This window comes from Lycorma delicatula, chromosome 13 (assembly GCF_047948215.1).
Source record: "Lycorma delicatula isolate Av1 chromosome 13, ASM4794821v1, whole genome shotgun sequence".
Lineage (NCBI taxonomy): Eukaryota > Metazoa > Arthropoda > Insecta > Hemiptera > Fulgoridae > Lycorma > Lycorma delicatula.
This window is the reverse complement of record NC_134467.1, coordinates 6448364-6460736: the sequence shown is the minus strand read 5'-3', so window position 1 is coordinate 6460736 and position 12373 is coordinate 6448364. Positions and strand designations below refer to the sequence as shown.

Below are 12373 nucleotides of genomic sequence, written 5' to 3'. Positions count from 1 at the left end.
CAAAACCTTTTTGAAAAATATTTAAACTGATGAGAGACAGGGCAAAAGAACATATACAAAACATATTCCAATTTTAAGAGGTAGGAGTCGATTTTTTGGAAAATCTTTTTTGATTATTTATGTATATATTGTAGATAACAAATTCATTTTAATAAAGTTTTCTCTAAAACGCCTTTGAGGAAATTCAAAATCAGTTTTTTTGCGATATCTCTCCACCCATTAATAAATTTTTAAAAAAGTTAATAGAATTAATGCCATATATATAGATGTATTTGAGCCAAATTTGAAGAAAATTGGTTGGGTCAATCCAGAGATATAAGGCCAAAAGCATTGCTACACACATATGTATGTACACGCATATGTAAATGCATATTATTTTTTGTTCTTGATGAACTAGTTGATCCCTAAAATAAAAAAAATTGCAAAAAACGGGATACCCCATTGTTGACATGATCACTGTACTTTCCCTTTAATATAACTATTCTAATTGTGTTCACCATTAAAGTAATTGTTAATAAAACTAGTCTATTTCTCTGTATAATCTATTGTAGATTATATCATTAAGCCAATCTCTGTAGCGGAGTAATTGCACCTGTCTTTTTTTTTAAAATTCCTGGATTTGAATCCTAGCTTGACATTTTAAAATCGACTTAAAACATTACAATCATATATTTACATATACATTTCTTGAAGCCTTGAACTTATGTGGTAATTAATCATTAAATAATATGCCACTGCTACTGAGCATGGACTTGAATGATTAATATTCTGATTGTTATGATCGAAAGGTTTAACAGATTTTTTTAGTGTTCTGATGTAAAGAGGATTCTGATGTAATGGTTGTACTCATAGAATTTACTGCTTTTCTTTTATCATGTTGTCATAAAAGAAGTTTGTTGTATGATTGGTTTCAAATCTAATTTTTAAGAGTCATACGTCAACTCTTACAAAGCTGGTATTTTTTAGTCTTAACAATTTTTCAAGTCAAGTGCAATTTGAAAACTGTTATTGATTTGTGAATGATCTAAGATGAAAAGAATTGGTTTCTCTTTCAAGTCTCATTGAACATTGTTGTTCTCAGTTTTATAAACAAGATCCACTTCCCTTCTTTTCCGAGGATTAAATACTTGTTTAGAGCAAACAACAACTCATACATTACCTGACATATTTTTAATTCATTTTCCTCTCTCTCTCTCTCTACACTTGCTCATATTCAATTCCCTTATCGCTGTCATCTATGTGATCAATTTTACAGGTAGCTGCTTCAGTTTTAGATGAATGAAGTATTCCTCAACAGGAATGTGAGTTTTTGTTTTTAATTCTTTGATTTCTTTAAGCAGTTTGATCAAGGGTTAATCTTTAATTTAACAATTTTGTTAAACTTGCTGAAAAAACTTTGTTAAGTTTTTCAGCAGGAAGACTTTTCGATCTGATGTAACCGTAGTCATGAACCATTCTTGTTTTCAAAAAAATAAAGGCCTATTATGCTACAAAATGAAATACACATCGCATATTAATCTTATTGATGTGTAGTGACTGGTGTAGCCGTGTAGAATTTTCTTATGCCCAAAAATGAAAATTTATTCATTAACAAATTCGTTATGTTGGAAAAGGGCTTTGTCTGACATTCACAGTTTCAGTATCCTAGTTTATCTGTTGTTTGATTTCACTTCCTGGAAGATTTACAAGTTGTACAGTTAAAAAAGTAAATCCTGCAACAGTATTCTTTGAACACTTGAATTATGCAAGCGTAAAGATACTAGATGATGAATTCAATGATGCGGGCTTCTTACCGAACTCAAACAGTCTCAATATTGTCTGGCATACGAATAGTCTGCACACTGCCTGGAGGTTTCTTTTTCATTGCTGAACTTGTTTCTTAAAAATTACATATCCATGTGTTAATTACATGTCCTGATGTTAGCACGATTGTAGCATCCTTAATTAAACTAGGGGTGAAATTCTTTATGTGCAGCCTCCACACTGCCATTATTTTTATAAAATGGTTTGTTGGCAAAAGTATGTTGCACAACTACTCTATGTATCTGTGATAACTAAATGACAAGACGGTATGAGCTGGCTTTTATCAGTTTTTCTGTTGGGCTAACCAACACAAGGACTGCCAACACAAATTTCAACATTTCCTGTTTCCCTGAATCATTCTGTATGTAAATTGTTTATTAGTACTGCATACTGTGTTTAAAAATATTATGATATGGGTTTTTCCAGGCAAGTTTTAAAATGGTTATATCATGCATTAGATCGAGATTCAAAATATTTAGGTCCAATTTTAAAACCTTATCTTAATCAATTATTCATTATTTCTCATGAGAATTGTTGGCATATTGATGAATTGAAAAAAAGAGAAATGAATGACGAAGCTTATGCTCTTGGTAAATTTTGTAATCTTATCGTTGAAGAAGGACTTTCACCTAAAGATGGTATCACTGATGCTTTACAAAAAGGTATAACTATATTATTATTTTGTTTTTTAAATATATTTGTGTATGTGTGCATGTGCATGTGTATTCTGTTTCTGCTTAGCAATACCAACAAAATGTTTTAAAATTTTGAAAATAATTCACTTTTATTAACACATGAGACTGCTTTCAGATCACTTTAGAAATGCAATAACGCATTGACAGCTATAAATTACTCAAATTTTCATACAAAGTATATAATGAATTATTTTATTCACGCAATAAATTTAACTATTACAATGTATATGAGTAATGAAAAACCAAGAACGAAAACCAAGTATGAAGAACCAAGAAATGTTTAAAAATTTGTTTAAACAAAATTTTGTTAATTTAGTTTTTTTAAAAAGGATTACTTATTGGATAGAAGAAATCAACACAGTAGTAGATATGGTAGAATTGCTGTTTTCTGAACTCCACTTCATCCAAATCAGTTCATGACAAAAAATGGTTATCTTTATACAGTTGCATAAAATTTTACATACAGAAATAAACTGAAACAGATATATAGTGTGTTATATACAAACAAGATTATTTTTACTGAAAGAAGACACTGACCGCTGTTCCATAATGTTTCTTATTCTTTTTTATTTGAATGTTTTATGTGTTATGGTAGTTAGGGTTGTCTTTCATAATTATAACCTAAGTGTATTATGTATTAATAATTGTCATCTACTAATAAATATTCTTTTTAGAAAAATGTCCAGCATTAAAAAAAAAAATTTTAATGGTCTTAATATGACAATAAAAAATTAAAAATCTACACTTATAACAATAATAAAATACACAAATGCATAAGAAATTTAATTATTAATAAAAAAAAAAATAGAAAAACAGAATATATATTTTTTTAGAGGGAGGAATAAATTTAAGAAAAAGTCTAAAGGTATTCATATATATATATATTTTAAGTTTAAAAAATTTGGTTTAAATCCTCTTTAAATCTAACACTCGCTTCAATAAAAGCTAAAATAAAATTTTGAAAAATCTTTTCTGCATTTTAAGTTTAGGGTTTATGATTTTAAAAAATTGTAAACATTTCTAGGTAGTCATATGAAGTATAAACATTCAAAAAATGTTTGAAAAATATTTAAACTGAAAAGAGATAAAGCGAAAAACATATACTTCAATTTTAAGAAATCCGATTTTTTTATTATTTATGTATACATTGTAGGTAACAAATTCACTTTAATAATGCTTTCCCTGAAAAATTACTCAAGAAAATTGAAATGAAAGACTAAAAAAGTAAAATTTAGCAAACAATTCTACCTCAAAACAATTTTTTTTTTTTTCTGAGACCATTTCTCTAGGTCTAGTATTGGTCATTATTGAAACTAGTTGTGTCAACTATTAAATGGTTTTAATTTTGGTTAGGATTATCTTAGCGCAAAGTTTTTTATATCAAGATTGTTGTTTTTCAGTATCTTTTAAAATGATGTGTGTTACAGTACTGACCTTCCATTTTAATTGTTTAAATCACTCGTCTTAGTACTTGGAGTGTGAGTTCTCATTAAGGTAATAGATTGTTTCAAGATAAGAGCAAATGCTAAATGTCTTTTTTCTATGTTTAACTTTTAAAAAGTTATTTAAAGATTACTGTAGTCTGTTCATAATAAACTGTAGATTCCTGCAGTTCAGGAATCCTTATGCACACGGGTGCACTTGTAAATTTTCCAGTTCTAGAATGTTTAAATTTTTTGTTGTAGCAGATCACAAGAATATAGTCCACATCATTCATTCATTCATTTCAATGTTTATATTCATAAGAAACAGAACTTATCTTTTTCATGTCAAATGTTTAACTTCTTTCATGAATTAGATTTTTGACGTCGCAGTTTACCTACGGGTATCCAAAAGCCAGGACCATTTTCATGCGATCTGATATTTATAATTTACAGTAGTGTCCCTCATCACACACCATTTAAGGAAGACATAAAATATTTTTCATTAAGAAATATGATAACAGTGAATATTTAATATTAAAAAAAAATCTAGGCCAGATTTTATGTAAAAGGGCAATTTTTTATTTCTCCCAAAAACAGTACTGGAACAGTATTTTGGGACCAGTGCACCCAAGCTTAGATAATGCTTGTTACCACCTTCTTTACATTGTTTGAAGTGTTATCTTAAAGAATTTGTTTAAAATGTAAAAACAATTTAATAGCATTAAATTCTTTTCTTATAGCAAAGGTTAAGATTAATCGGGAATCTAAATTAAGACAAAGATTTCTAAAGAAATCTTTTTTCATATGGGCAGCATTTTTTTGTCCATATTTGAAATAAAAATAAAACTATAAAACTGAAATAAGAAAGTTACAAATTAAAAGAGTCTATAAAAATTGAAAAATAATTTTTTTAACTACAGCTTTTAAAAATTGGCAACTGATTAAGGAGGTCAGCAAATTTTTTTTTTAGTGATTTATTTTTAATTTGGTGCTAAAATAAAGATTAAAAATAACTGAAGAAATAAAATTATTTTTACTTTTTAATGCATTTTATTGATATCAGATTTATTTATTTTATTTTAAAAAAGAAAAAAATTGTTTAATTCTTTATAAATTGATTGTGATAGTTTAAAAAAATAGTAATTTTCATTTCCTTTTATGTTTGGTTACTTTTTAGGTTGGAATTGGGCTGAAACAATTGTTAGCTGTGCTAGTAAACTTGATAATGGTGTAGAATTAATTTTGACACCAGCAGATGGCAGCGTTATTCGTCATAGAATAACTGTTTTAAACCGATCTAAATCAAATGCATCACTTTATTCAACATATAGTCTTGGAAGAATGTATAATAAAACAACAGACATAAATCTTATTAATTCATCTGCAACTTTACAAAGACAAAAATTAGCATTAAAAGGTTATTCAGTTGATTTTTAATTATTTTATTAAGTAAAACACTTTTGTAAATATAAACAATTTATTAACAACTAAATATTCAAAATAAGTAATTACAAAAAAAAAACAATTTTGTATATTCATAGTGAAGTGTTGAATCAACACAGTTTTTCAGTACAAACTGGTTACAGACAAAATTGCTTATGAAAACTATACAAACTGATAACATTCTGTATAGTTTTCTTTTATTGTTCCTCATAGTTATATCGTACATAACAAATGTCAACAATAATTGAGGTAACTTATTTAAAATTTCATGATTTATTATTGTTATTTTATTTATGTTTTAAAATTTTTTCCTTATATCAGAACTAAAATATTGTTTTAAAACAACATTGGATGGGTAAAAAGCATTATAAAATAATTTTTTTATTAATTATAAAGAAGCTTTTTATTTTCAAGCCAAGGGTTAAATAAATAGCATTTAAAATTGCATGACAATGTTTTAGCAGCTCATTAGGAACAGTAATATAAGCAAAAACATTCATATATACACAAATTTCCAAACATGCTTTCCTTCCGAGTAATGGTTAGTTCACCCTGATTTCTTCTCTAAAGATAAAATGAAGCCATACTGAAATATTTGGAACCCAACTTAAGGGGGTAAATTTGATGGTTTTTGTAAGTTTTGACATTAAAAAATGAGTGAAACACGTCCCAGAACTGTATCCTCAAATAGTTTGCAAAAAATTTATTGTAAATTTCAAAAAATTCATTTTTAGTTTTGCTTAAATTGTGAGTTAAATAATAAAAGTATCTCACAAAATTTGTAGAAAATTTAGATATGATAAAATTGATGTAAAGTCAGTAGAAAACAAAATTTCAGAAATTTGACTTATTTAAAAGCAAAACTGACCAAAGTGTGATAGAAAACTATTATACTGAATATTCAAAAAAAATATCAGGGTTTTCATTTTTTATAATATCTTGTGGATGCGGTGTACATTGTTGATTTAAAGCTAGAATCAAAGAGAAAAAGATAGTTTTAATTGCACGCATGGATATAGATTGATTGATCTTTCTGCTTGACAGCGCCACTACCAAAGATAACGAATCCTCAACAGAAAGCCTTCAGTGTTTTGCAATTTGCTAAATATGAATATGTAGTTACAGTTCATTGTGCGTTCATAGAAAGTTTCATTCGTTGTGATCCTCTAAGTGACAATAACAGTTATCGATAGCATAATCAGTTTAAAATGATCAAATGTCTGATGGATGATTGAGGATTCCCCATATCAGGGAATCTTTCCTATGTAGTCCTAAAATATCTGTTACAAAGGCTGGCAACAAACTAGCGATTTCAGTGATGATGTGTGGAATGTTTTAAGGGAATGCTTATGTATACGTCCATACCGTTTGTAGGCTTTGAACCAATTACATCAGCTGTGACAACTTTCCTAATGAAATGATGCAGCATGAAGTTGCCAACTTTCTTGATCTTATTGCGTTAAATGACATGTCAATATTTTATCTTAGAAGAAAAGTTAATGAGGATAATGTCTGGAAGTCAGAAAATTTCCATGAACTCTTATAATGCAAAAAATTTTCGCCAAAATTAATTGTTGCTATGTGATATCCTGATGGTATCTTTATGGACTATTCTTTTTCGCAGTAGTGTGAAGTAAGTGTGACAGGAGTTGCTTATTTGGTTATATATGCTGATTACATGGTTCTTTCCTTGATTGCAAGATGAACCAGAGAATTTTATTTGGCAACAAATATTGCTCTTTCACATCAGCATAACTCTTTACAGGATTGGTTGAATGACATTTTTCGTGACTGCTGGATAAGTCATCCAGTACCTGATGACAGAACTTGTTTGCAGTACCCTGTAATATCAACCGATCTGGCTACAGGTAATTTTTTTTTCCTTTGGGGTACTTGTGTATGTGCGTCTGCTACCTACTGATCTACAGGAATAAAGCTACTGTAGCTTCCATTACTCCAGATATGGGATAAACTATCCTATTAGTTGGATGTACGAGGTCTGTTCAAAAAATAACCAAACTTTTTAATTACGCACCAACAGAGATATTTAGTGACGTGCAGTGGACAGCATTGTGTTCCGCACAACCTCCTCTGTAATCACATGTTCAGGGTTGTTGACATCTCATTTATTTTTCGTGTTATTGTTATTTGAGTGTAACATGTTTAAGTGTTAATAATGATTTTTGTAATCTGCGATTTGTTTATTGAACTTTTGTCTCAATGTCGTAGCTGTAAACCCAGCTTTCATCTCCTGTTACGATCCTTTGCATGAATGTTTCATTGTTATCAGCTTGTTCAGGAATTGCTGGCAATTGTCCACTCAATGTTCTTTATACTGTTTGGTCATCAAAGGAGGAACAAACTTTGCTTCAACTCCATGTAGGTTCAGTTTTTTCAATCAAAATGTCATGGCGTGATTCAATCGTGATGCTAACCTCTTCTCAAGTTCTCTGACAGTCAATCAGCGATGTGCATGCTCCAGATCATTGATTTTCTGAATGAGGGTTTCATCAGTCGAAGGCCTTCTTGGTCAAGGGTCGTCATCGATTGACTGACGACCACTTTTACATCATGAAAACCATGTGTAACACTGCACGTGACTCAGAGCATCATCTCCATAAGCTTTTTTTAAAAGTTGAAACCTTTCTGTGAAAGTTTTCCCTAGTTTCGACAAAATTTTATGTTGTATTGTTGCTCCCAAAAATCGCACATTACAAAAATCACTACTAACACTTAAATAACAATAACACGAACACTAAACAAGATATCAACAATCCAAGAACTTGTGGTTACAGAGGAGGTTATCCGGAACACAATGCTGTCCACTGCACATCACTAAATATCTTCATGGGCATATAATTAAAAACGTTCGGTTATTTTTGGAACAGATCTCATATGTTACATGACTCTAGTGTTCATATTGAACTCTTGTTGGGAAAAAAATTTTAATTTACTCTTTCAGTTTACTCTGATTAATAGTAAGTCAATATAAGAGATATTAAATAGCTCTAAAATCCTGATATTTTTTTTTGTACACCCTACAGTTTTATACAAAACATAAATCTTTGTCATAATGTTTAAATAAATAAAACAAAATAAAATATTAATTTTGAAAAATGAAAAGTCATATTAATAACTTTTACTCAAAATTATTTATTATTATAATTTTTTTTATGGTTAAAGGTACTAACAAAATATATATTCAAAATTTGATGTAGCCATCTTGTTTAATACTGCATTTAACATGATGAGCCCAAACTTCTTGAGCGCATAAGGATTAATCTCAGTAATTACTTTAAGTTAAACTTCTGAAAGTTGAATTTGTATTTGTTTTTTGTTGACTTTATTTTTCATCATTTTTTTCAAAATTAAATTCTCTATATGTTTTGATTGGAAATTTTTATTTGTGTTTAGACAGTTTAACAAAGTTAATTTATGGCCAATTTAAAAAACCATTTTTTTTCAGCTCCAATTTTTTTGTGCTTTGCAACAGTTCTCGCAGAATCTCTATTAGATATACTGTATAGTTCTGAAACCTATCTTATTTATTCTTTAGGTCATGTAATCATCATTCTTACTGCTTAATTCGCATCTAAAATATTTCAGTACGGCGTACTTTTACCTTTAGGCCAGAAATCAGAGCAACATATTTTGCTAGCTGTAACTTGAAAACTATGTGCTTCCAAATATACATTTATAGGAATTCTTTACTTTTATTTTTGTCCCAAATTAGTTTCCAAAATATTATCAAGCAATTTTGAATCGCTCTGCATATCGGTCAACTCTGTGTTCAATGATGAAGAATATCAAGTTATATTCTATTTGGATAATGCAATATTGATACAATTTGATGTTAATTCTTTTATAAATACATTATAGAAAAATACTTTTTTATATGCAAATTCAGTTATTAAATTTTTCATTCAATGTAATTTATAATGACACCATCAACTGCTTCTCATAAGATTTGTTGTATACAAAATTTCAGTAATATTAACTTTATAATTTACTATCTACTAATAGATTTTATTTGTTACAGAAAGTTTAACTACAAGATTTAATAAAAGTATTAAAGATCCAGTAAATTATTATAAAGATTACGTTGGAACACCGCATTGTTGGCTACGAGCAAATAATGTTTTAACTGTAATTTCTGAAAACAGAAGACGATACGGTAATTTAAGAGGAGGTGGAAGTATTATTGAGTCCCTTATAACTCTTAATAAATTTACGGTATGTAAGATTGATTTTTATTCATAATTAAAAAACAGTAAACAAAAATGATCACAAGATTAAGAGAAGTATTGTTTTAATATTAAATTAGTATCGACTTCTAAGAATTTAAAATCTATCATCATTATTAAAAATCTTTTTTTAATTAAGCATTAATATAGGAAAATTCATATTTCGTAACCAGTTATAAGGAAATTTGTTGAAAGAAAAAGTTACTACATACTTCGTAACATATTCATTGCCATGGATGATATGTTGAAACCCATTGTGTAACATCATAACCCCTGAAGTCAGGGTAATTATAAAAAATGTGTAATCATAAAAGTATTTGTCGTTATATTTTATTGCGGTAATCATTCATAGTGCAGGAGGGAGATCATTATGAAGTATCTTAACTTTTATCGGTTGCATGTGATTCACTGTTTTGGGTGCCATTTGCAGCAGTTGCTGCTTAGCAGCCTTATAAGCAAAACATGTGAGTAGTGATTGTCGTATTTTCATTGCCATTCAAAATAACTTAATGGATTGAACAGAGAATCTGCATTAAATTTTGTTAGAAAATTGATGATACACAAGTAGAGACAGTAAAGTAGATTCAAACAGCTTTTGGTAATCAAGCTGTGGATATTAAACAAATTAAAGTGTGGTATCACAGTTTCCAAGAAGGACAAACAACCGTTGAGTGATCATCAGGCGATGAATGCTCTGGCAGATCTTCCACAAGAAAATCAAGCAAATTCAACAGATGGGAATGAATGATCGTTGAGTTGTGATGATGAATTGTACTTCATCGTTATCAAATAATGTTTTCCTTGCACCGGCTAAATTTTATATTTTAACATTGTTCACCCTCAATTAAGTAAAATTGATTTGCTTCTCTTTTGTAACAAATCCCTACCCTTGATCTCAATCAAGAGTAAAGAGCATAGTTAAAAATATAATTTATTTAACAGTGGTTTCCAAAATATATAAGGAAATTTATTTTACATTTTATTCTAAATATTAACTCTTAGATTTATTTTTTTAAATCTGAAATCTGTGAAATCAATGATTGTTGTTTATGAAGATTAGTAATGTAATATATTTTATTTATTATGTTTATGTTAGGTACTTCAAGAAATATCAAGTGTATTACCTGAAGATGAAAGAGCGCAAATATTAGATGATATACAAAGAGTTAGTAGAGAAAAACGAAGAGCACAAAGAAGCTTACCTCACACTACTAATTCCAATAATAATAATAATAACAATAGCTGTAGTCTTGCAAATAGTAACAGTAATAGTTATAGAAGCAATAATAGTTGCAATAATAATATTAAACCGCAAAAACAGCTTGATATCCAATCATATAAATTAGTTGATGAATTTAAATCATCGTTATCATTAGATGTAAATTTACAAAGTATTAGTGATAGTGATAGTGCAAAAATTAATATCGATAATGATGGTGTTGTTAATAATTTAAGTAATATTAATTTTTTTGGTACACTATTAGGTACTTGTAGAGCTGCACGTAGTAGACAAAATTTAGCGGCTGTTTGTAATCCATCGTTTTTTGATAGTCCTATTTTTTACCAAGAGTCAGTATCAGTTTTTAATCCTTCATCGCAACCATTTCTTAAATTAACTGATGACAATCAGTTGACTTTGGCTCTACCTGAAATGATATCAAATATTTCACCAAACGTACGTCGGAAACCGAATAATAATAATAATAAAAAAGAACTAGTTACTAAATTGTAATATAATTTATTAAAAATTCATTTCTAGGCTTTTACTTTCCCAGCTATAATGATACATGCTGGTATTGAAGCTATAGCAGCTATTACAGGAAAGTACATAGATGATTTTAAAAAAATGTTAAATAATCAGTTTTTTAAATTTTGTGCCTTAAGGAAACATTTTAAAAAAATCCTTCAACAAAAAGTTGATTTAAATAAATTGTAAATAACTTGTGGAAAAATTGTTTTACTACAGTGCTTTTTCAAAGTCCAAAGAATCTTTTTGTCAGATGAACATTTGTGTGTGTTGTGTGTGGGTATGTATGTATGTATGTATGTATGTAGTTACATACGTATTTGGTCTTATTACTCTAGACCCCATAACCAATTTTCTTCAAACTTTGCAGACAGCTACTATATTTGGGGAGGAAAGAATGTATTTAAGTTTTGAAAAAATTGGAAAAAAGGATGGGGGTGTTTTGGCCGAAATAAGATTTTACTGGGCTACTTTAGCAAAAGTTTTTTTATGGTCAAAGTTGAAGTGTCTTTTATCAAGATCATAAACTGCCAAAAAACTTTAGGTATAATGTAGTGGGCGATCTACTGCTGAAGTTAATTAGTTCTTAGATGACACCACTAAGACGCTATAGTGAAATAATAAAATAAATAAAATTGTAAATATTATCTAACCAAACTTAACCTACACTCGCTTTGCTCATTAACCTTGACTAGCTAGCGAAGGTTAGCAAGCGTAGTTAGGTTTGGTTAGAAAAAAAAATTTGATTTTTAATTCGCTTATAAAAAGAAGTTACATACTCAAGTAAAGTTTGTAGACATGACAGTGTAAAATTCTCTTATTCATTTCAGATTGTATGACTACAAAAGGTTTACAAATTATTTTTTGATAGATAAAACTAAAGAGAATTCTTTTAAGTTCTTTTGTCTAATATTTTATGTTTATATCTTCATTAAAAAGTTATTTTGTATGGTATTATATACTTTTACCAGTTCTTTTTTTATGTATTAATAATTTATACCTGTAAGTTGCAAAATA

The 12373-nt window shown here is 28.6% G+C and overlaps 1 protein-coding gene across 1 annotated transcript in view; it reads left to right on the top strand.

Annotated features, from left to right (window-relative positions):
- LOC142333936 (uncharacterized) overlaps window positions 1-12373 on the top strand; it is an 81527-nt gene extending 69154 nt beyond the window's left edge. Inside the window, exons 10-13 of the mRNA XM_075381562.1 lie at window positions 2230-2465; window positions 5100-5339; window positions 9405-9598; window positions 10706-12373. Coding sequence (XP_075237677.1) covers window positions 2230-2465; window positions 5100-5339; window positions 9405-9598; window positions 10706-11341 — 1306 coding nt within the window. The 3' untranslated portion in view covers window positions 11342-12373. The remainder of the gene's footprint in view (window positions 1-2229; window positions 2466-5099; window positions 5340-9404; window positions 9599-10705) is intronic.